General features: G+C 59.0%; 2 protein-coding genes across 7 annotated transcripts; both read right to left on the reverse strand.

Moving 5' to 3' along the window:
- LOC140902992 (persulfide dioxygenase ETHE1, mitochondrial) lies at positions 1-12,825 on the reverse strand. 3 transcript variants are annotated; one of them, XM_073323585.2, is made up of 7 exons: positions 11,126-12,825; positions 3,029-3,173; positions 2,549-2,697; positions 2,111-2,240; positions 1,593-1,682; positions 1,282-1,398; positions 1-1,033 (listed from the first exon to the last, which is right to left on the reverse strand). In XM_073323585.2, exons 1-7 carry the CDS (start codon positions 11,126-11,128, stop codon positions 981-983), a joined length of 687 nt encoding a protein of 228 aa, XP_073179686.1. In that variant the 5' UTR covers positions 11,129-12,825; the 3' UTR covers positions 1-980. The 3 variants fall into 3 exon arrangements, with proteins under 3 accessions (XP_073179686.1, XP_073179687.1, XP_073179684.1); XM_073323586.1 differs by lacking the exon at positions 11,126-12,825 and adding an exon at positions 6,927-6,945; XM_073323583.2 differs by lacking the exon at positions 11,126-12,825 and adding an exon at positions 3,871-4,038.
- A 207-nt stretch (positions 12,826-13,032) lies between these two features.
- XRCC1 (X-ray repair cross complementing 1) lies at positions 13,033-23,136 on the reverse strand. 4 transcript variants are annotated; one of them, XM_073323580.2, is made up of 17 exons: positions 22,908-23,131; positions 22,446-22,538; positions 21,795-21,902; positions 21,393-21,551; positions 19,958-20,038; positions 19,627-19,744; positions 19,173-19,321; positions 18,396-18,516; positions 17,944-18,160; positions 17,403-17,519; positions 17,002-17,101; positions 16,644-16,818; positions 16,493-16,547; positions 16,008-16,147; positions 15,625-15,715; positions 15,160-15,235; positions 13,033-14,764 (listed from the first exon to the last, which is right to left on the reverse strand). In XM_073323580.2, the coding sequence occupies exons 1-17, from the start codon at positions 22,956-22,958 to the stop codon at positions 14,651-14,653; spliced, it is 1,965 nt and encodes a 654-aa protein (XP_073179681.1). In that variant the 5' UTR covers positions 22,959-23,131; the 3' UTR covers positions 13,033-14,650. The 4 variants fall into 4 exon arrangements, with proteins under 4 accessions (XP_073179681.1, XP_073179680.1, XP_073179682.1 ...); XM_073323579.2 differs by having other exon boundaries at positions 16,493-16,818; positions 22,908-23,133; XM_073323581.2 differs by lacking the exons at positions 13,033-14,764; positions 15,160-15,235 and having other exon boundaries at positions 15,627-15,715; positions 16,467-16,818; positions 22,908-23,136.
- Between the last annotated feature and the right edge of the window lie 827 nt (positions 23,137-23,963).

Here is a 23,963-nt window from a genome sequence, read left to right on the forward strand (position 1 = left end):
CAGCTCTCAGGGGTGCGGGGGGGAAGCCGATTCTCCTTCCCTCTTGCCCTTTCTCTGGGCCAAGGCCACGTGCAGGCTCCTGCAGCTATTCCTGGGGCGGGAGGTGAGGGGGTCTGGGCCCCCTGGGGGAGAGCAAACCCCGGGAACAGGCCTGGGAAAGTGAGGGAGCAGCACCCTCTGGTGGACAACTGCAGTAACACGCTGGCCCCATGGGCCCATCTCACCCAGCATCCCGCCTTGGGAAGCAAACGCGATTCCGATGGGTCCAGCACAACTTTATTCTCTCAGCAGTGGTTCATTTCCAACCCCCTCCCTCCCCAAGACTGGGCCCCATTCATAAAGAGGGCCCCTCCCCCTTCCAGCCCAGAGTGGGGAACACCCGCTCCCAGCTCTAGGCCCACGGGTGCCGACGCCCCACAGAGCAGAGGCAGTCCAGCTGGTGCAAACAGCAAGTGGAGGGAGCCCTGCAGTGTGGGTGGGACCCCCCAGTTCAGGCACAGGGTAGGAAGCAGGGCCTGACAGAACTGAGCAGGGTCCGCCCAGGCACCCCGTTATTCAAATGCAGAATATGGGGGCCTGGGGCCTCTCTCAGACCCCAATGCTGGCTGCAGGGGTTCCCTGCTGTCTGCACACCAGGCTCAGGGAAGGGGGGGGGCTTTGCTCCCCAGGGGAGGCTAGCGGGAAGCTCCCACCCCACAGTGAATGCCAGACTGGGTGGGGAGGGGGGGGGGTCGGGAAGCTGCCATGGTTGAAGATCATGAACCCCCTCCCCAGTCAAGGGATGCACCCTCCCACTCAGGACCCCAAACAGGGAGCCCCCAGATTTCGCTTAAGGGAGGGACCAGAGTGAGAGTCAGGGACAGCCAGTCCCAGGCCAAAGGACCTTGCATCATCATAAGGGTCAATGAGAGGGTGTGCCCTATGATGAGGTGGGTGGGGCTTAATACAAGGGGGCGTGGCATTAGAGAAAGAGGGCTGGGCTAAGTCGCTGCATCCTGTATCCCACACTTGAGGTTCGCTGGGACAGCAAAATCTGCAGAGGATGAAAAAACAGACACATTAGACAGAGCGATAGGGGCCCTGGCCTCATCTACGCCCCCTGCCAGTCCTCAACTGGGATAACTCCACCCCCCGCTTTAACCACTAGACCCCCCACTCCCCTCCCAGCCCCGTGAGAGAACCCAGGCGTCCTGCCTCCCAGCCCCCCACTGCTCTAACCCACCAACCCTTCTCCCTCCCAGCCCATGGAGAGAACCCAGGCGTCCTGACTCCCAGCTTCACCAATTTGTTGGGGTTGAGGAAGGTTCAAGCTGTTCATCAGCTGGACAAAGGCCTCGCAGCTCTGGGTCAGTCGGGGGTTCAGGGTCCTCTCCTCCTCCACCGTGGACACCGTCTGGCCTGCAGGGGGCGCCAGGGGGCAGGTGAGAAACAGCACCAGCAGGGGGAGCCCCCACCCCTGCGGGCCCCCCACCCGGCTCCCTGGAGCACAGCGCCCCCTAGTGCCGGGCTGGGGCATCGGGGCCAGCCCTGACTGCCCCACTGAGCCCCGCCCCCTGCAGCACAGCGCCCCCTAGCGCCGCGCTCGGACTCACCCGTGTAGTCGTGGGCGGGGTAGATCAGACAGTCTCCGGGGAGCGTGAAGATTTTCTCGTGCACGGAGCGGTACAGGGTCTCCGGGGAGCCTGGGGGGCAGAGAGAAGTGGGGCCTGGTTACCATGGGGTGAGGGACACAGCCAACCCCCTGGCATGGCACCCCTGACATCCTTGGCACCATCTGGCCAAAGCTCCCTGGCATGGCACCCCCATCATCGCCCCAGCACCCACTGCCATCACCTTGGCAACCAGCAGCCATGTTCCCCAGGGCTATGGCGACTAGGAGGTGAACCCAGAGATGTTCCCTCCATCTCCATGGCAACTACCAATCACGTTCAAGAGATAACGCACCCCCCCACACCCCTCACCATGGCACCAGCAGGTCATGCCCAGCGGCTGTCACCATAGCCATGGCGGTTACCATCATATCAAAGGGATGCACCGTCTTGTCCCCACGGTAACCATTCACCAGCCCTCCAAGAACCCCCCCCCCCCCATCACCCCAGCTCGCCCTCACCCTGCTGGAAGTCGGTGCGGCCGCAGCCCCGGATCAGCAGGGCGTCCCCGGTGAAGGCCATGGTCCTGTCACTGAGCACGTAGGTCAGACAGCCGTCCGTGTGTCCGGGGGTGGAGCGGGTTTCCAGGGCCTGCAGACAGGGGGAGCCAGCGACATGACCTCTTCATGGGACCCAGGAGTCCTGGCTCCCAGCCCCCTACTCTGACTCCATTCTGCTCTGCTCCCAGAACTACGGAGAGAACCCAGGAATCCTGCCTCACAACCCCCCTGTTCTGACCCCACTCAGCTCCCACTCTGGGGAGAAACCCAGGAGTCCCGACTCCCAAGTCCCCCTCCCTCCACACACACATGCTCTAATCACTAGACCCCCCACCCTTCCAGAGCCGAGGAGAGAACCCAGGAGTCCGGGCTCCCAGCCCCAGTGCCCAGGTGACTTACGAAGGCCCCGAATTCCAGGGCGTGGCCCTCGCGGAGGAGGATGTCGGCCAAGGCCCCGCTGTCCTGGGAGATCACACTGCGGCAGCCTGGGAGCATCGTCTTCAGCAGCCCGGTGCCCGTGATGTGGTCTGCATGGCAGTGGGTGTTGGCTGCGCGGAGCAGAACCAGGGATTTACAGATGGGAACCTGACCCACTCCCCACCCGCCCCGCCAGCCGGTCCCTGCCCTGGGGCCGGATCAGGGCCGGTGCCCCCGAGAGGGGAAAGGCCCCGTGCCCCATTCTCCACCCCCTGAGCCAGGCGGTCCCTGCCCTGGGGCCGGATCAGGGCCGGTGCCCCTGAGAGGGGAAAGGCCCCGTGCCCCATTCTCCACCCCCTGAGCCAGGCGGTCCCTGCCCTGGGGCCGGATCAGGGCCGGTGCCCCCGAGAGGGGAAAGGCCCCGTGTCCCATTCTCCACCTGCCTTCCAGGGCTTCTCTCACCTGCGTACAGTAAGTTGAGGCCCAGCTCCCTCACCAGCTCCGCGTCCCGCTTGGCCGTCTCCAGAACCGGGTCGATCAGAACCGCCTCCTTGGTCTTCAGATCCGCGAGCAGGTAGGTGTAGGTGCAGCTCACGGGCTCAAAGAGCTGTGGAGGGGAGACCCAGTTAGCGCCGGCAGGAGAGTGGGGTCTAGTGGTTAGAGCAGGGGGCTGGGAGCCGGGACTCCTGGGTTCTACCCATGGTTCTGGTGCTATCCCTCCTGCCCCGTCAGTCATTCCCAGCTCCAGGCTCCCTTTACCCTGGGAGCTGGACAGGAAGTCAGGAGCCCCGCAAGCAGGGCGGGGAAGTTACAGCACCAAGGATCTGATCAGACCAGCAATAAGGCGGGCTGGGATTTCCTGACTGCCAGAGCGCCTTCTTCTGGGGAGAGAACCCAGGAGTTCCAGCTCCCAGCCCTGCCCCCCTGCTCGAATCACCAGCCCCCACTCCCCTCCCAGTGCCAGGGAGGGAACCCAGGAGTCCTGGCTCGCAGACCCGCCCCCGCTCTAACTACCAGACCCCACTCCCTTCCCAGAGCTGTGGAGAGAACCCAGGAGTCCTGGCTCCCAGCTCAAACCACCAGCCCCCACTCCCCTCCCAGTGCCAGGGAGGGAACCCAGGAGTCCTGGCTCGCAGACCCGCCCCCGCTCTAACTACCAGACCCCACTCCCTTCCCAGAGCTGTGGGGAGAACCCAGGAGTCCTGGCTCCCAGCTCAAACCACCAGCCCCCACTCCCCTCCCAGTGCCAGGGAGGGAACCCAGGAGTCCTGGCTCGCAGCCCCCAGGCCCGGCCCGGGGCTCACCTGCCGGAAGAGCAGCCCCTGGCGCTGGGCGCGGCGGGTGCAGTAGGGTCTCAGGGCCAGGGCGCGCCGGGCAGCGGCCGCTGCAGGGCGGCTCCGGGACAGCCACATGGCCGGGGCAGCGGGCGCTGCGCTGCTGCCAGCTGCGGGGACGGGCCCTTTAAATGCCAGGGGTTGGGGAGGACGGGAGGGGGCGGGGACAGGAAGCCTGGAGCCCTTAAAGGGCCAGCTGCACGAGGGGGTGGGGGCGTGGACATAGAGATGCCCCTGACACACGAGGGAAGGGTAACACACACACACGGGAAGGAGAACACAAACAGATACACACATTAGGGAAGGGTAACACAAACAGATTCACACACTAGGGAAGGGTAACACAAACAGATACACACACAAATACACACACACTAGGGAAGGGTAACACAAACAGACACTAGGGAAGGGTAACACCCACACACAGAGACACGTGCGCAGAGACATGGAGTGCCACACATGTACACACAGGGATATAATTACACACAGGGTTCCAGATACACACACAAGTCCCTCTCATAGACACACACTCTCCCTGGAATACAATTATACACACAGCGGCCCTGGCACGTGCGCGCACACACAGAGATACAATGCAACACACACTGGGTTACACACATATCCAGAGTCCCCCTCTCTGTCTCACAGTGTACACAGGGTTACACTTACACACACACATGCAGCCACAGTGGGCTACAGTCCCGCTGGCACACCCCAGGTGCACCGAGAACAAGACACAAGCACTCACAGGTCAGCCTCTTTGGAAACACACACCCACACACAGTAAAGATTTACCCCTGCAACCTGTTAATTGCACTGCTTTGTTGCTGTAGGGTCTTCCAAGGACAATTAGCAAACACATGGAAGAGGGTACAACACTGGGCCCACAGCTACAGATCGAGTCCCCTTTAAATATGCAAATGAAGGTCGCAATCCCTATCCTGATTGGTCCATTCTGCAGGACAGCTCCCGGGCTGGTAGTTTCATTTCCTGTTCATCTTATTAACCCTACAAATGCCAGATATAGGGGAGGCCGCATCACCTAGCGGAAAGGGGTGGGGTGGGGTATGGAGCCAGGACTCCTGGGCTCTCTCCCCAGGGCTCTGTTAAGGCAGAGGGGTGGAAGGGGCGAGAGCCAGGGGCAGGGCTGGGAGCCAGGACTCCTGGGTTCTCTCCCCAGCTCGGGGAGGGGAGTGGGGTCTAGTGGTCAGAGCAGGGTGGGGGGCAGTGGGCAAGGACCAGGGGACTTTAACTGTCCCTATAGATTCTTGTCCAGCTGGTCTCTGCCCTTTGCCAAAGAAGCAGCTGAGATTAACCCTTCTCCTGCCAGCCCTTTCCTCCGGGACAGGCGCCCGCAGCCCACCTGGGAGAGGGTTAGAAACCCACGAAGCAGCTCAGCGCTGGGGGTCAGGATAGGGATATGGGGAGGGGGGGAGAAGTGACGACATTGTTTATTGTCTTGGCCATATGGACTTCGTTCCCAGGGCACAAGTCAGGACTCCAAGCCCGGCCCCTGGCTCTAAGTACTGGGTGTGAGCTCCAGTCGTTAAAAGGGTGTGGCAGGCCTGCCAGCCAGGACTCCTGGGTTCTCTCCCCGGCTCTGGGCGGGGAGTGGGATCTCATGGTCAGAGCAGGGGAGCTGGGAGCCAGGACTCCTGGGTTCTCTAGAGATGAGTGCATTCTGTGCAGACCCGTTGCCTGTTGGGTTCCCAGGGGGCATGAGGCAATCATTCCCTCCTGGCTACTAGGCCTGTGTGGGCTCTGGCAGGGGGATGATTTGGGGCCCCCGGGAGCAGGCTGGGAACCTGCTGTGGCAATAACATGGCTGGGTGCAGGGCTGAGGAGCCCGAGCCGCTGGGTGTGATGAGACGGTAACTCCTGCTGGGGGCTGATTATATCTGGGAGGGAGAAATTTGCCAGCTGGCAACCGATGCCATGATGGAGGGGGGAGGGAAAGGAACAGCGCCCAGGGGTCCTGGCTCCCAGCCCCCTGCTCTAACTACTAGACCCCACTCCCCTCCCTGAGCTGGGGAGAGAACCCGGGCGTCCTGGCTCCCAACCCCCTTCCTTTGCCCTTGCGGTGTAATTACAGTAGCGCTGAACTCTTCCCTCCTTTCAGCCATTTTGGGTGGTGACAGTCACCGTGGGCAGAACTCCCACGCAATGGAGTCCCCCTATCTTCTCAAGGAAGCCCTGGTCACTGGCCAGCCAGGCGCCTCCTCCAGCAATCAGCCTGATCTCTAGGATTTCACATCGTTGCTCCCCTGCTCCCAATCCTGCGTTTTTTTACTTTTCAGGAAGCAGCTGGCTGGGGAGCTCTAATGGGTTAGAGCCGGGGGCCAGGACTCCTGGGTTCTCTCCCTGGCTCTGGGAGGGGAGTGGGGTCTAGCGGTTAGACCGGGGTGCTGGGAGTTAACCCTTCTCTTCCCCCCACCCCCCACCACAGGCTGTTTTCTGTATTTTCTGCTCCCTCAATGATCTTTTCTGACAGAAATTAAAATAAAATGTCGAGTCAAAGCCACTGAGCAGAGGGAAACCCTACGATAATAAGCCAGCCTGTGCAGTGTCAGTTCTCAGGGCAGACCCTAGAATAAACAGCATGCCTGGCCGCCCAGCGCTCATAAGCAACCCTACAGCAATAACCCTAGGCGATGCAAACCAAGGTCTCCGGAGAGACCCCGCAATAAACAAACCACTCTGCCCAGTCACCCTCCACGGAGCAAGGGAGCGTGCATAGCCCCGGAGAGAGCCAACAGACAACACATTAGTGTCTGTAGCCCCAGGGCACGTGAGAGACCCTACCGTAAACAAACATACCAGTGTTCACAGGAGACCCTACCGTAAACAAACAGGGCTCTGCGGCCCTGGTGCTCACAGGAGACCCTACAATAAACAAACGAGCCCGTGTGACCCCAGTGGTCACGGAAGACCCTACAATAAACAAACGAGACCTTGCAGCCCCAGCATGCACAGGAGACCCTACAATAAACAAACTGGGATGCCCAGATACTCCACCATCAACAAACCATCCTGCTGCACAGCCCCGTGGTTCATGGGAGACCCTGGCCTGGGAGGGGAGACCGAGCCTGGAACAGCCTGCTGCTGGGAGCTGCGGCGGGGGGGGGGGGGGGCGGGGATGGACGCATAGAAAGAACAGCCACCGCGCGTTGGCACGATGAATTTTGTCCCTCGCCCGAGCTGGTGAGAGAAACCAGCGCGCGAAGGGGGAGCCCTGACGCGCCCCCATGCGGGCACTTGGTATAGCCCAGCGCTCGCTCCCTGCTCCTGGCCCCTCCCAGCGGCTGGGTTGATTCGGCCGCGTCCGGCAGCGGCTCTTCCCCGGTGGATTCTGCTGCGTCCGCCCCCTGTTCCCTGGGGATTCCCCCGCTCCCAGGGATTCCCCCCCCCGGGATATTTACCCCCCTTCCCGCTGGGATTTGCCCCCCTCCCTCACTGAGCCTCCTGCATTGTCCCCTCCCCCTGCTCTGCCCGGACTCCAGGGTTCTCTCCCCGGCTCTGGGAGGGGAGTGGGAACTGGGGGAGGGCTGGGAGCCCGGACTCCTGGGTTCTCTCCCTGGCACCAGGAGAGGAGTGGTGTCTAGTGGTTAGAGCGGCAGGGGGCTGGGAATCAAGCCCCAGAGGCAGGAATGGAACCCAGGAGTCCTGGGGGGCATGCGGGCCCCGTATAAGGGTGAACCTCCCCTCTTATGAAACAGGGCTCAGCCGCCCGTTGGGGGAGCTGAGAGCCTGCATGGCCAGGCTGACACATAGAAAATCCTAGGGAAATTAAATGCAAACGACCCCAGTTAACGCTTCATTACAGGGCTGAGATATTCCACGCCCCGCAGCTTATCCCACCCCGCCACCAGCTCTGCCCTGACAGTCTCAGACACGGGATTTTCCCTTCTCCCCTCTGCACGTCCCAAACCAACCAGAGCCAGGGCTCTTGATGGCCCGCCAGTCCTGCACCCTTTAGAGTAGGATCCCTGAGGAGAAAGCTGCCCGTCTACATACGTCTGTCCCATCTTTGTTACCCAAGATCAGAGCCGGGCGCTGCACAGACCCAGACTAAGATCAGCCCCCCCCCCCCCCATTTGCTCCATCCTGACCCACAGCGACCCACCCAATATTCCAGTGAGGAGATGAACTGAGAACAAGTCTTTGGGGGGAGGGCACTGGGAGGGGTATATGGCACAGGATCGAGGGGTAGGCGGGGTCTGATGTGGGGCTGGATCTGGGGGATATGTGCATGGTGGAATGGGAGGGAGAAAGCTATATAGATAGATGAGGTTGATGGGGGAGTGGGGATGTGGGGCTGGATTGAGGGTATATGGGGTCAGTATGTGGGGCTGGAAGCTCCCCAGGGTGTGTGTAGCCAGGTCCCCCTAACTCTGGCCCTGTCATAACCATAAGGGTAGCCTAAAATTCCTCCTTACCTGTAAGGGGTTAAGAAGCTCAAATAACCTGGTTGGTACCTGACCAAAGGAACCAATGGGGACAAAAGATCTTTTCAAATCTGGGGGGGCCTTTGTTTTGGGTTCTTTGCCTTGGTGTTCCTTTGCGCTTGAGACTAAGCGGGACCGGACATCAGTCCATGTCCTCCAAACCCTTCTGAACCAGTCTCTCCTATTACAGAAATTCTAAGTACAGCCAGGCAAGGTGGATTAGTTTCTCTTTGTTTTCTCAGCTTGTGAATTTTCCCTTTGCTGGAGGGAGGTTTATCCCGGTTTTGTTGTAACTTTGAAGCTAAGGCTCTGGGGTGGGGGGGTTCCTCTGTGTTTTGTGCATCGTTTGTTACCCTGTAAAGTTATCTTCCAACCTGACTTTACAGAGGGGATTTTTACCTTTTCTTTCTTTCTTTTTTTTTTTTTTTAAATAAAATTCTTTTAAGAAGGGATTGATTTTTTTTTTCAGTGTCCAAAGATCTAGGGGTTTGGGTCTGTGTTCACTTTGTAACCAATTGGTTAGGATATTCTCAAGCCTCCCCAGGAAAGGGGGTGAAGGGGCTTGGGGGGCTATTTTGTGGGAACAGGAATGCCAAGTGGTCCTTTCCCTGATTCTTTGTCTAAACCCCTTGATGGTAGCAGCATACTGTTCAAGGACAAGGTGGAATTTGTGCCTTGGGAAAGTTTTTAACCTAAGCTGGTAAAAATAAGCTTAGGGGGTCTTGCATGCTGGTCCCCACATCTATCCCTCAGAGTTCAGAGTGGGAAGGGAACCCTGCCATGGTGGCAGCGGTGGGCCCCATACGCAGCCCCGACAGTGCCCCGCTCCCTGCAGCTGCCTGCAGTGTGCCCATCACCCTGGGCCAGCGGGTCTGAGGGACCAGCTGGAGAAGGACAGAGACCAGTGGCTGGGGCGGGGGGGAGGAATATGACAGGTGAGCAGGGGATGGGGAGAGGTGAGCAGGGGGAATGGGGACAGGCGAGTAGGGGGAATGGGGGTGTAGGGAGATGGATGGAGGGAGAGAGGACATGGGATGGATGGAGGTATAAGGGGATGGGGGTATAGAGATGTGGGGCTGGGGAGCTGGAAGGGGGACTGGTGCCCAGAGGGATGATGGCCAATTGTAACACAAGGGTCAGTTTTGGCCCCGTTTGTATCTTGGGCCGGGTGTCAATGGGGCCAGAGCCCCAGCGGGCAGGAACTGGCCATCGCTCTGGTGACACTCCCTTTCTCATTCACAGCAGGGCATTTCCCCTGTGTAAATCCCAGCCCGGTTTTGCTCACCCCGATCTTGGGCTGAATCCGGCCCCCGAGACTGGATTCCCGCTTCTTGGGCCCAAATCCCACCCAGAGGACTAAACTCCAGCTGCTGCTGGTGACATGCAGGCCAGGCTGGACTATTGGTGCATGACAGTGAGGTGACGCCAGCGAAATGCCTGAGGGACAGCACCATGCGGACTGTGGGGACCGGGAAACCATCGATAATCGGTCAAATGACATCATTCATTGCAGGGCCTCGCTCTCGGCCGGGGTCTGCACAGCGCCCCGGCGCGAGGGGACCCCCGCTCTTGGCTGGGGTCTGTGTTTATTGTTGTACAATCTCTAATTTATAATATTATGTTAACTAACAATATGATAATACTTATAAATGATATAATTATCAATTACTACATTTTAAATGAGAGATTGAACAATACTTTATATTATAAATACATTATTTGTAATTAATTATAAATTAGATATTGCATATTATATATGTTAAACAATATTAATCATTTCTAATAAACAATTATATAACTAAATGATTACTACTATTTATCATTTATAACATTTTATATCATAAATGAGAAATTAGTAATAAATCAGGGACTATATATTAAACACTACTTTGTATTATAAATGATAAATTAGTAATTATTATAAATTGGGCACTATTCAGGATATATCAAAATACATTAGTAGTGAGACTAAGCTTTTATCAGGGATATTTTTAGTAAAAGTCGGGGACAGGTGATGGGCAAAAAAGAAAAGTTCATGGAAACTGTGACCTGTTCTTGAATTTTACTAAAAATATCCTGGACAAAATGGGGATCGGTGGGTCCCCACACTGCCTGAAGCGGGGCAGCTGAACTGGGGCTGTGGGGTGACCCTGCCCCCTGCAGCTCTGGGGGCCCACGGCGGCTGGGAGCTGGGGGGTTCCGCCATCGCAGCTGGGGGCTGTAGGGGCTGCCAGAGACGGTAGAGGTACCCCACAGCTCCCTGTCCCCGCGGGCAGCGGGGGACCCACAGCTCCCAACCACCGCAGGCTGAAGTCATGAAGGTTACTGGAAGTCACAGATTCCATGATGAAATCAATCTTATTAGTAATTATCAGTAATTATAAATTAGCAATTGATACTCACTCTTCTGTATTAAAACACCACTAATATTTTCTATTACAGATGATAAATGATTTGATTCTTCTCCTTGCCTCAGGCCCGTCTCCCTGGGGCTGGCTCGTCTCCATTCCCGTCTGTCTTGGAGCAGTTCCTCAGAAACGCTGCTGTTCATCGAAGCCCAGCTAGCGCTGGGTCTTCCAACCCAGCTTTTACCTGCCACGTCTAACTTGAACCCCCCCGTTTCCTGACTGTTCTTTCGATCTTCCAGCCCCCTGGCCAAACCGTCCAAGCCTGGATCCCCTCCGCGGTTCTAGAATTGGTGCCACCTTCCCCGAATTCGTTTGTTCCAAGCACAAATTCATCCTCGTTACCCCCAGGGTCCAGCTGAATGGGTTTATTACCATTCTCTGCAAGATCTGCACCGGTCACTTCCTCCGTTCCCAGCATTCGGAGCCATACACGCTGCAGGCCCAATTACCGACTCGTAGTTCTGACTTGTCACTGTGCTAGCCAGCCTCCTACCGCAGGTCACGCCTCACTCCTCTTTATGGACTCGACGCCTTTCCTGCTTCGAAGATCCTTGCTGAGTTCCCCATTTTCCTGCTGCGGGGACTGACCGCTGGCTGTAAGACTTTGCCAGAGACAGGATAACTGACCAATTGGTTGTGTTAATTATTAACATTTTGTTGTAAAACCCAGATTGCACGTTTAACGAACTCTGACAAGTCATGTTATACCTAGCCTTGGAAGGGGTTGTTTTTTTATCAGTAAACATCGATAAAAGTCAATTTCACCGCACCCATGGAAACTGATGGAAAAATCTTTCTGTTGATGATCATCAAAATGTCCGGATGGGCGACGTGAGACCAGCCCGGCTGGGGAATGGAGCGGAGCTGGATTTCAGGATATTTGCTTTGTACATGTCGACAATGTGTGTTTTAACAGGTATAAAGCTTTCACTTTTTAAAATCAACGTTTAGTCATTCAATAATTATTGTCTGACCTGCCCTGTTGCATGACTGCCCCATAACTTCCCGCAACAGTGAACATTTAAATCAGTAAAAAAATTTAAAATGCTTTAAAAATTGATATGTCAAAAATGATAAAACTCAAATTGTCAAGCCTAATTATACATTAACCATTAGTTCCTAATTATTAATAAGTATGAATTCTTACTATACATTCTCAACAGATCTTGGATGATAGATTATCAGTGATCAGTTACCAATTATTATAACCAGGTGACAATGTGTTGGGTACAAATCGATAGTCACGCAGTAAAATTAATCAGATGAAAGAATGTGACGCAAAAAAACAACAAAAATAACAAAGATAAATTGTGAACTGGGAAATTTCTGTAGCAGGTTAAAAAAAAAGTTGAGTAACAAAAATAACTTTACCCAGATTTTAATTTTAAACATGTAGGTGAAATTTAACCAATCAGCAAAAAGAATTGAGAGAAAGAAAATACTAAACAACAGAGTAAAAATAAATCACCCTTGAGGGGGATAAATAGCTGGGTAGAAATTTTGAGGTTTAAAAAAATCTGGCATTTGAGGGCTGGGTTTCTAGTGATGGGAAATTAATGCCCTAGGAGTTCATGGTCCATTTCATACTGGGGTGACAGATTTTCATTCAAAAGTCAATCCTGACCTGCAGCCCCCAGTTATCGCAGCCCTGAGATGCCCCCCCACAGCTCTGCCAGTGCCCCTCACTCCTGACCCGCAGCCCTCTGCACAAGTCACAGATGTTTTCTGGGTCCTGTAGGTTATAAGTACCCCAAACCCAACCTGCTGCTGCGGCTGGAAAGGGGATGAAACCATGGGGCAAGGTTGATCCCTGTTATAGAAACGTCTTCCAGTGTATTATATGCACCCCATGGGGAGGACAGGGCGGGGGGGGGGGAGGGGGGAAATTCGCTCATTTTATTTTTTGGTACATTAATCTAAAAAAAGTAATGACTCTGTCTGTCCATCCTCTGCTGGAGGGGCTGACTGCCCCCTCCCCCAATCTTACACACATCACCCCCTGGGAAGTCTTGAATTCCCCCAAAGCCCAACTTCTCCACAACACCCCCTGCCCCTCCGAAAAGGTTCCAGACTCCAGCTCAACAGGCCCCTCCCCGGTCTGTGAGTGCCCCTCAATTCCAACCCACAGCCCCCTGCTATAACAGCCCCGGGCTCCCCCCTCCCGGCTCCGTTCATGGACCTACCTCTCGGTCTCTGTCAGCCCTGCTATCAGCCCCACTGCTTCGTTTCTGCCACTCACTAGCAGCTGTGCGGTCAGATCAACACAAGGGGGCCATAGCTGGGCTCATTAACAGGTTTAATTAGGAAAGATACACACTGGCCATGCAGCAAAGGACAGGGCCCCCCAGGTGGTGTGGGGAGCAGCTGAACTGGGCTCTGGCTCAGGACCCCCACACCCTCTCTTCTCCCCCAGCTGGTCTGAGTCAGGAAAGCACTGTGGGGCACAAGAGAGAAAGTTCCCCTGCTGGATTCCCCTGCCCAGGCCAGACAGAACATGCGGAGACCCCCACCCCTGGCTACAGCTCAGAGGGAGAATGGATGGGTTATGACTCCATGGCTGGAGATGGGGGTCACGCAGACCCAGAGCAGCTGAGGGGTGGAGCAGTAGCTCCAGCCCCATTCAGGCCCAGAGAGCGAGATGCCTCCGCTCATCAAACACGTGTCCTGAGTTTCAATACAGAGGCCACTCTCTGAACCAGTGCGGGGGGGGGGGGGGGGCGTTCGAGTTCATGGCAGCAGGGCCAGTAGCTTTTCCGCAGCAGCTCCCTGGGGGATGTGGGTTTATGGGGGCACAGGCTCAGCAGCACATCTTCTTTCGAAGGACAATGTGGGGCCCTTTCAAAAAATCCCACTGGGACAAAGCAGGGTCCCCAGCATGCACCCTCCGCTGTGCTGTGTGGGAGGGAGCCCAGGACTTGCAACCTAAATTCAGTGTGGGGCCCAGGCCAGGGCCTCAGGGAGACCAGACCCACCCCCCTGTTAAAGGGAGTTTTTAAACCAAGCTTCACCTGAAAGCCCTTTATTTTGCTCAAAGAAAATGTTGTAGAAAAGAGCTCCCCCCCAAATACAAACAGCACCCCAGGATCTAGGGCAGGAGAAAGGGAAACCATGGAGACAGGCACACAGCAACCCTGAAACTGACCAGACACACCCACCTAGGTCCCTCCCCCCAGCCTGAAACCGACCAGGGAGAGAAGGAAAGTAACCAGCTTAATTTCCTTGCTCAGAGCAGTCAAATGGTAAGACCTGAACTCACCCACCGCCATGGCTCGGTGAAAATTCACGGTGCCAAGCAGTTCCTGGCTGCACCGTTCCCAGGGCGGTAAGGCAGGGAGGGAAGGTTTCCTGCATTTCATCTGGGTTTGTAAATTCTCCGGAGTTTAGCATCTAACCCCGCCCCGCGGGTTTCTCCCTCCCAGTCACAGACTCTGTCCAGCACAAGTCACCTGGGTTTAACTGAAAAGGGGGCCCACGCAGGTGAAGGGGACTGGACATGGGGGGTCCAGCGGATGCAGACACCCGTTCAAAGGGATGTGATTGTAGGGCGGGCGAACGGCGAGAAGCAGAGTCAATCCAGGATTAACCCAACAGGTGGAAACGACAGCGCTGGCGGAAAGAAGGTTGAGGGGATGGGTGGTGAGGGCGCCTCACAGATTCGGGGGAGGGGTATATTGAGGGGAACAGGGAGGAGGAGTCAGATCAGCTGCGGGGGGTGGGTACATGTGGGGCGGCCCTGCCCCGGCACAGAGCCCAGCTCAGCCCCTGCAGTTGACGTTGATGCGAACAGGAGGCTCAGGCAGGGGCTGGAACCGCCCCGCCCAGCGTGTCATCCGTACCCAGGTACACGGGGGGGCTCCCAGCCCCGAGTCTGCGCTGGGGGGGTCTGCGAGCGCCGCCCTATGCTTGGGGCACCACCACGTAGGGCTGGTGCGGGATGAGCCGCTGGCGCTGGTTGCAGGCGTAGATCCAGCGGGGGCGGACGAAGGAGAGGTTGGCGTTGTCGTTCAGAGCCTGCGGTGGGCGACGGCAGGGAAGTGAGGGCCACGCGCAGAAGAGCATCTGACCAGCCCCCCTGCTCTAAGCCCCTCGACCCCACTCCGCTCCCAGAGCTGGGGAGAGAACCCAGGAGTCCTGGCTCCCAGCTCCCCCTGCTCTGAGGCACTGGACCCCACTCCCATCCCAGTCAGGGACAGAACCCAGGAGTCCTGGCTCCAGAAACTCTAGCCTGCACCCTGCATTAAACACCCAAATGCGACAAACAGGTTAAAGGCCCCGTGTCCCGTTCCCTGCCCCACGGAGCCAGCCAGCCCCCTGCCCGCTCCAGGGGAGGACACGTGCACCTCATCCATTAGGGGTCGCTATTCTGGTGCTGGGGGGCAGGGGGAGAACGGGGGGAGCCCTCTCACCTCCTCGAAGGTGTCGTCCCACTCCTGGGCCGTGATGACGTAGTTCACCCGCTCGTTCATGTAGCCCTCCACCTCCCTGGGGGCAGGACGGCAGCATCAGTGAGAACCCCTCGCTCCGACCCACCGTCCGTCCCCCCAGCTCTGCCCGCGCCCCTCGCTCCGACCCGCGGGGCTCCCCCCCCAGCTCTGCCCGCGCCCCTCGCTCCGACCCGCAGCCCCCGCGGGGCTCCCCCCCAGCTCTGCCCGCGCCCCTCGCTCCGACCCACCAATCGATTATAAAGAATTGCTCGCTGAACACAGATGTGTGTCCAGCACAGAGATGCAGCGGTCTCTAGGGTGGGGCGCGGAGGCTGTTTAACAACCTCCCAGAAACAGATCATGCCTAGGACAGCAGCGAAGGAGAATTTTATAACTACAAAGGGGACTTCGGGAGCTACCCCCAACCAGCAGGATTTCACCCCTCACCCGCTGAACGCCGTGATGTAGCGATTCAGGAGGCGTCGCTCCTGGGAGGGGAACTCGCCATAGAGGAAAAAGCGTTTGCCCACGAAGAAATCTGGAGGAGGAGGAAAGGGGTCACGTAAAGAGCGGGATGCTCGAAAACCGCTTGGGCGTCTCCCTGTCAGAGTTGTATGGTGTTCACCTGTGGGACTCCCTGCCGCAGGATATTAAGAATCTCCTTCATGTGTTCTACTCAAACTCACTGTTAACAGCGGTTACCCATCCCCTAGAGGAGACAGGCCCCGTGCCCCATCGTCCCCCACCCAAGAGAGCCAGTTCCCCCCATGGGGCCGGATGGAAGCCAGAGGTCCCTGGAAGGGAAAGGTGCCATGTCCCACCACACATACCAGGAAGCTCCGGGATGGGCTGATCTGGCTCCTCCTCTACATCTGTGTTCTCATCTGTAGACCCACCATAGGGGTCGTCATCAGGGTCCGGAGCTGCCTCCCGACCCGCTTGCTGCTTCTTGCGGTGCTCCTCCTCCACCCTACATCAGGGAGTGTGGGTCAGCCAGGGGGTGACACCCCTCCCGCTCCTCTGCTGAAGCAACGGAACCCCCTGCCCTACCTCATCTCCATCCCCCTCCCAAAGCCAGGGAGAGAACCCAGGCATCCTGGCTCCCAGCCCCCCTGCTCTAATCACTACACCCCACTCCCCTGAGCTACAGAGAGAACCCAGGAGTCCCTCCCCAGAAAGAGCACCGGGGGGGAGGCGGATCTCCCCCTGGGGCCCTTTTCCCATCCCTCCTGTCCCCACCCCCTCTCTGGATCAGCCCCCATGGCCAAGGGGCACTCGCCCCAACTCACCGGGGGCCAAGCTCTGCTGTACCCACCTCCTCAGCTCATCGTCTGTGTCGCCGGAGTCGCCCTCCCCGCTGTCTCTCGCCCCTGGAGAACAGCACGGGAAATCAGTCCCAGCCACCCCACAGCATTGTGGGATACCTCCCGGGGCAGGGAGCCAGGACTCCTGGGTTCTCTCCCTACCTGCGGGCTCCCCGCTGTCCGTGGAGGCCGGGGAGCTCTCCCCCCCGGCCCGCGAGTTGCCGGCGTTGGCCCAGGATGTGCCGGGCTCTGTCTCCTCCCCCGAGGACTCACCCTGAGGCGGCAGAGCCCTGGCAGGTGCCTTGCCCTGGTGGTTGGAGCTAGGCAGCCCGGCTCTCTGCAAGAGAAAGGTCCGAGGGGGGGGTCTGTGCAAGGTGGTGTAATGGGGGCAGGGCAGGGGCTTGGGAAGCTAGACCCCACCCCCCTCCCAGAGGTGGGGAGAGAACCCAGGAGTCCTGGCTCCCAGCCCCACCCCACTCCCCTCCCAGAGCCAGGCCCTGCGCCATCTGATGCCCCCTACCTGTCGGGGGGAGGGGGTCTTGCGGGGCCGGGCGGGCGGCTCTTCCTCACTCTCCTCTTCCTCCTCGCTGCCCGAGGCAGGCGGACCATCCATCAGGTACCTGCCCAGGGACACCCCTCGGTTATCCCCTCAGCCAAGCGCTGCTCCCCAGCCCCAGGGAGATCCGACTATACCCCCTGGAGCCCCCCCACCCCCCTGCAGTCCCCTACAACAGGACTGAACCCCCTGGGCTCCAGCCATCACTGATTGCCCCCCCCCATGAATGACCCCCCAGCACCCTCCCCCACCAGTCTTGCTCCCCATCTGACCCCGATAGCATATAACCCCCCAAGCCCCAGCCAGTGCTGACACCTCCTGGATGGCCCCCCAGACCCACTGGATGTAGGGTGCCCCCTCCTCACCGTTTGCAGGGCAGGTGCCGCCGGGCCCGGTGGCAGTCCAGCACCCACTCTTTCCGCACAATGGTGCCCCCGCGCCCCTTCACCTGGCTGTACTTGGGGGTGTTGGCGAAGGCACAGCTGGGGGAGAGGGAAGCAGAAGGGAGATCAGAGAGAGGTAGATCAAGGCATCAGGACTCCTGGGTTCTTTCCCCAGCTCTGGGTTGGGAGTGAAGTCTAGTGGTTAGACGGGGGTACCTAGATGAGGCGGGTGCTGTCGGGGGTCCAGTTGGGCTGGCCGGGCGGTACCAGCCGGGCAGGGGCAGGGAGCCGGCAGTACCAACGTGAGGTGGGTGCTGTCCGGGGTCCTGTCGGGCGGTACCAGCCAGGCGGGGTGGGGAGGGGAGCCGGCAGTACCGATATGAGGTGGGTGCTGCCAGGGGTCCAGTCCGTCTGGCCGGGCAGGGAGCCGGCGGTACCCACATGAGGTGGGTGCAGTTGGGAGTCCAGTCCGGCTGGCTGGGCAGTACCGGCCTGGCGGGTGCAGGGAGCTGGCAGTACCTACATGAGGTGGGTGCTGTCGGGGGTCCAGTCGGGCCGGTACTTGGCGCCCATCTCCAGCGCCTTGTCCCGCAGCTCGGAGCGGAAGGGGTTCTGGAAGCCGCTCAGCACGAAGACCGTCCCCTGCAGGAGCCTATGAAAATCCTCCCCTGCCCCCTCCGGCGACGGCTCCTTCGGCTGCTTCTTGTGGGCCGGCAGCCTGCTGGGGGGTGGCTCTGGGGCTGGGGGAGGACAATGGGGGGGGTTCATGATAACACCCACCTACTGGGACACCTGAGCCAACTGAAACACTCGGCCAAATGAGTGACAGATCTGCCCTCCCCTCCTTACACTGTACCCCGCCCCCCCTTTCTCTGGCCCTTAAGGTACCAACAGACCTCGACCCGTCATACTGTAGACCCATCATACTGTATACTATGGAGAGAGCTGGGGAGAGAACCAGGAGTCCCCTCTCACCTTTGGGCTTCTTGGGGGCTGGCTGCATGGAGTGGGGGGCCTCGGGGTCAGGCTTCCGAGCAGAGGGGGGGACCGAGTTCTCCTTGCTGAACTCAAACTTCCTCTTGGTGGGAGCCGGATCCTGAGGGAGAAGAAGTGGATCAGGAGCGAAAGATAAACAACTGGTACGATCAGCATTGGATTCCTGAACGCAGCCACCACTGCGGGGGCTGTTTATACAGGGACCCCTCACCGGGTGCTGAGATGCGGCAGCTTTAAGACAAAACGTGAAGGAGAACCCTGTACCCAAGCAAATCTGCAATGCAGCAGATTGTGGGTACCAGAATGCAGTCCCCAGTGATGGGAGCCGGCCCGGACGCCAGGGTTCACATAGATGACTACATTCCCAGGCCAGCAGGGCCACCTGTGCCCGTCAGCCCGTTCCAGACAGCCCAGGCCAGAGACCGGCCCCCCAGTCACTCCTAGGGTCGATCTTACCAAGGAACCCCGTCTCAACTGAGAAACTGCCCGGGATGGAGAATCCCCCGCGCCCCTTGGGCACTTGTCCCAATGTTTCATTGCCCTCCCTGGTGAGCACTGATGCCTTATTCCCAGGGTGAATAGAGACGGGATCACAGCTCCCGGGAGCCTTCCCTGGGTTAAACCGAACGGGTCAAGTGCCTGGTGTCACTTGCTCTGCGGGGAATTTTCAAGCCGTTCTTTGTTCTCGCGGCTCTTTGCCCGGGTTCCAGCAACCCCCACCACCGCGAGGGCTGCGCCCGGCTGAGAGGACTGTACCTTGGGGGAGGCTGCAGCGCGGCTCGGGGAGGTCCTGGCGGTGGGTTTCTCTGCAGCGGGTGGGGAGGGGGAGGAGGCGGCAGCGCTGGGTGTACTGGCCTGGAGGGTGGCCACAGCGTAGCTGGGGGACGGTTCCTCCGTCTGCGGGGCTGCACGGGAGAGCAGACAAGAGATGTCGCAGCCACAAATCACAGTAGCAGCCCGCGGAGCCAGAGCTAACCAGACGTACCACAGAGGGCAGGGGACAGCCCCTGGAAACCAGCATCTCTGGGTAACCTAGGCAGACGGCCAGCACACCCAGCTGTGGAGAGAACCCAGGAGCCCTGGCTCCCAGCACCCACCACTAGACCCCACTCCCCTCCCGGAGCCGGGCAGAGAACCCAGGAGTCGTGGCGCCCAGCCCCCACCCCATTCTATCCCACTAGACCCCCCCCCCTCCAGGGGTTCATGGTACCTCTGGGTGGTGTGAGAAGCGGTTTGCTAGCTCGGCTGAAGAACAGGGCCCCGGGCCTCATTGAGGCAGAACTGCTGTCTTCGTCCTTCACCTTAAACTGGCCCAGCTTGGTCACCTTCTGTACGGAGAGAGATGCACAGGGCTGGGCTAGTTCGGGCTGCGGGTCGGGCGTGAGGGGCACCGGCAGAGCTGGGGAGGGGGGAGCCCAGGGCTGGGCTAGCAGGGGGCTGCAGGTAAGGAGTGAGGGGCACTGGCAGAGCTGAGAGAGGGGAGGGGGGAGTCCATGGCTAGGCTAGCAGGATTGAGGGGCACCACCAAAGCTGTTACTCACCGGGGAGGCAGATTTTGATTGGGTTTCGTTGTTTTCGGGTGGCGAGTGGAACTTCACAAAAGACAGCCCATACGCTAGGGTCTATGGGGAGAACAGCCAAAAGAAAGTGACCCATTGGCAGAGCTGGGAAGAGAACCCAGGAGTCCTGGCTCCCAGCCCGCCTCCCCTGGTCTAACCACTAGACCTCACTCCCCCCGCCCCCGCCGAGACACCCTGTACCCCATGTTAGGCACTTTTATAAGGTTATGAAATATTTGGTACAAAGTCTGCTTTGTGAGCTATCATTTAAAAACTCATCATTTGCTGAACATCACTGTCCTTTTAAAATGTGTGTAACAGTGTGTGTAAAGCTACGTACTTTTACTATACGATGTTACTAAAATATGTTAGGATTCTGGGGAGCACCCACAGACTAGCTCTTCAGAGACCACAAAGGACAGAACAATACCCCACCAGGTGTTAAGAAACTATCAGCTGGGTAGGCGGCCGTTCTCTGGCAGGGGGAAGGTGTGAGTAAGAAATGTACATTTCGCCCCAGAGATGGTTCAAGCCTCACGTACACAAGGTGTGGGGTAATCCTCAGGGGGGAGGGGGTAAAGGAATGAAACAGTGGCTTCTACCTCACCTCTCCCATCTCTCTGCTCATGACATCAGTGTATTCCCTGGAAAGACACTGAACCAAAGTGGGGGATCCCAGGCTGAAAGGAAATCCAGCCTGTGAAATCTACCACAAACTTTTGGCAAGAAAAACCCTTTTTTGCTTTTAACTCCACTCAGGGGGTAAATTAGGCAGTAGCTTGCGTGCTTATTTCCTGTCATTTTTCTTTGCACCCCATTCTGGCTTTTACGTCTCATCACTTGTAAGCGATTGGAATCAACCTTTCAGCAGGTAAAAACCTTCTCAAATAGTTTCATCCAAAACAGAGTGTTTGGAGCGAAGTGTTTGGGAACCTCCACTTGGCTGGTGCACAATACCTTCCCTTTGATGGGATTTCTATGAGCTCGTGCTGTCCAGGAGGGTGCTGGGCAGTACAAAACGCACATTTCTGGGGGACAAGGCCGGGACTAAGGATTTGCGGGTGCTGCCCAGTGTGTAATTGAGGAATGGCTGGGAAAGTGTTCCTGTAACTCAGCTCGGGGTGACTTTGCACGCTGCAGGCTGTGTGAGAGGGCCAGGACTGGTGGCAAAGCAATGTCAAAGAGACCCAAGGGGACACAGCTGTTCCCCACTCCAGACTGTACCCTGGGGAACATCACACCCACCCCGCTTGAGCGGGTCGCACTGACAATGGATCACGACGTCACCACTGTTCTGCACTGCCCGCTTTCACTCACCCACGTGTAATCCCTTCCACCCCTGCCTGGCCAGTATGCGAGGGGTCCCCAGACCAGGCTGTACTGCGGAGGAAGGTCCCAGGGTCGGGAGGGGTCCCACCTTGGTGTAGGGCTGGGTGCAGACAATTTTCACCCGGTCCCATTTCTTCTCTGCTGCTGCCTTCACCAGCTTGTCCGGGCCGAACATCCGGACCCGGTTGAGGTTGGTGCCAGCCTTGCTCTCCGAGGGCGACATGAAAGACGAGGTGACCAGCAGCACCTTGCGGGGTGGGGGGGGGGGGGAAGAGGGAAGAGAGCCCGGGTTAGAGAAGCCTCTGCAAACCCCTGACATCCCCCCACCCCAAATCCTGTCGTTGCCACAGTCCTAAACAGTTAAGCCCCCTGCCGTCGCTCAGCTGGGCCCCACCCCACAGGGCTCACTGAACCAGGTCAACCCCTCTGCCCCCCACCTTAGACCTGGGAGTTCCCCAAAGCTCAGCATGCGCTGCTTCCTCCCCCTCACCTCGTAGTCCTGCTCGCTGGGTGAGGCGGAGCTGCCGGCCAGCACCTCCACGAAGGCTGAGCCCTCGTTGCCCACGTCGATGCTGTGGATCCGCTCCTCCTTCTCGAACTGCCGCAGGTGGAAGGGGAGAGAGTCAGGGGCCGGGGATGCGGTGCCCACCCAGGGCCCATTCCCAACCCACTCCGGGAACCAGGAGTCCAGGGTCCCCCCTACACCCTAGTCTCCTCCCAGGGACAGAACCCAGGAGTCCCGGCTCCCCCTTGCCCCCGCTCCCTTCCAGGGACAGAACCCAGGAGTCCCGGCTCCCCCTTGCCCCCGCTCCCTTCCAGGGACAGAACCCAGGAGTCCCGGCTCCCCCTTGCCCCCGCTCCCTTCCAGGGACAGAACCCAGGAGTCCCGGCTCCCCCTTTCCAGGGACAGAACCCAGGAGTCCCGGCTCCCCCTTTCCAGGGACAGAACCCAGGAGTCCCGGCTCCCCCTTGCCCCCCCCCCTTCCAGGGACAGAACCCAGGAGTCCCGGCTCCCCCTTGCCCCCCCCCCCTTCCAGGGACAGAACCCAGGAGTCCCGGCTCCCCCTTGCCCCCCCTCCCTTCCAGGGACAGAACCCAGGAGTCCCGGCCCCACGGGGGGGGGAGAGGAGGGGGAGCTCACCTGCAGGATGACCGACAGCTGCTTCTCGCCCGCCTGCGCCGCCTTCCACTTGCGGTAGGTGTCGGCTTTGAGCAGGTTCTCGGCGCAGTGAGTCTGGGGAATGGGGGTGGTCAGGGGGGCGAGACACCCCCAAGGATGGTCTCTTCCCCCCCCCCAGGAATGGTCTCTCCCGTCCCGTCCCCCCCCGACAGGGAATGGTCTCTCCCACTCAGCTCTCCCGCCCCCCCCACAGGGAATGGTCTCTCCCGTCCCGTCCCCCCCCCGACAGGGAATGGTCTCTCCCACTCAGCTCTCCCGCCCCCCCCACAGGGAATGGTCTCTCCCGTCCGTCCCCCCCCCCACGGGGAATGGTCTCTCCCGTCCGCCCCCCCCCACGGGGAATGGTCTCTCCCGTCCCGTCGTGGTCTCGCCGACCCAGACCTGACCCCCCCCGCCCCGCCCCCGGGAATGGCTGCCCCGCACCGGGTCGGCGCTGCTCGCGGACACCACATGGCGGACCCCGATCTCCGGCATCCCCGCGCGCCGCCGCCGCCGCCGCTGCCCCCCCGCCCGGAAACAAAACTCCGGCGCCCCCGGAAGCGAAACCGCTCTGCGCCGCCCGCTCCGCTCTATGTGGGCTCGGCCCTCCGAGCCGCTCTGCGCAGGCGCCGTTGCCCAGCGAGGGATTGTGCGCGTGCGCAGCGCCCGATCTCGCCCGAGCAGCGGAGCGCGTGCGTGGTTCCTTCGCGCCTCTTTCGCCCGGTCCCCGCTCGGTCGCGGCGCATGCGCCCCGAGTGCTGCTTGCGGCTCTTACTAGGGCGCATGCGCCTTGCCCTCGTGCAGCCCGCTCGCACCTGTTCCACCTCCTGGCGGCGCAGAGGTGAAGTCGCATCAGAGCGCGACATGACGTCATGCTGTGGCGCACGCGGCCCCAATTTTAGTTAATTGTGGTGTCTTAGTGACTGATAATGACATCATCATGACATGACATCATCAACATGAGCAGTCTTCCTGGTGTAACATCATCTGCGGTGACATCATCAGCCTATGACACCACATCACCAAGTGGTGATGTCATCAGCCCCATGGTGTGATGTCATCAATATGTGCAGACACCTGGATGTGATGGCCTGAGAATGTGACATCATCAAAATAGGCAGACATTATGATGTGACATCATCATGGGGCTGTCACGGGGTCCCCGGGCGTTTCTCGGGAACTGCTCCCTGCGAAGCCGGGCAGGACTCTGGGAGCAGCCTGTCCCCAGGGCAAGAAGCTTCCCCGGCTTCCCCCTTCCTGCGTCTGACCTCGGAGCATTCAGCGTCGCCTGCCCCACCGTGCGCTTCCTGCAGCGAATCTGCCCAGGCAGGGTCCTGGGGCAGCCAGAGGGTCCTGCCCCCCAACTCCACAGTCAGACGGGACTCTCAGCCAGGCGGGAAAACAGAAGGTTTATTAAACGACAAGAAGACAAGCCTTTCCCCTGCGCCCCAAGCCTGCAGAGACCGACTTGCTCCAGCTGCCTGGCACCTGCCCTGCCCG

This window comes from Lepidochelys kempii, chromosome 24 (assembly GCF_965140285.1).
Source record: "Lepidochelys kempii isolate rLepKem1 chromosome 24, rLepKem1.hap1, whole genome shotgun sequence".
NCBI lineage: Eukaryota > Metazoa > Chordata > Testudines > Cheloniidae > Lepidochelys > Lepidochelys kempii.

Excerpts from the sequence above, each read along its gene's own strand:
- LOC140902992 (XM_073323583.2), bottom strand. The coding sequence starts at position 3,978 with ATGTGGCTGTCCCGGAGCCGCCCTGCAGCGGCCGCTGCCCGGCGCGCC. Across the intron at positions 3,174-3,870 it reads AGGGGCTGCTCTTCCGGCAG|CTCTTTGAGCCCGTGAGCTG; the intron begins GTGAGCCCCGGG and ends TCCCCTCCACAG. Across the intron at positions 1,399-1,592 it reads CCCCGCCCACGACTACACGG|GCCAGACGGTGTCCACGGTG; the intron begins GTGAGTCCGAGC and ends CGCCCCCTGCAG.
- XRCC1 (XM_073323579.2), bottom strand. The coding sequence starts at position 22,958 with ATGCCGGAGATCGGGGTCCGCCATGTGGTGTCCGCGAGCAGCGCCGAC. Across the intron at positions 19,322-19,626 it reads GCTTCTCACACCACCCAGAG|CCCCGCAGACGGAGGAACCG; the intron begins GTACCATGAACC and ends TCTCCCGTGCAG. Across the intron at positions 16,819-17,001 it reads AGACCCCCTCCCCCCGACAG|AGAGCCGGGCTGCCTAGCTC; the intron begins GTAGGGGGCATC and ends TTTCTCTTGCAG.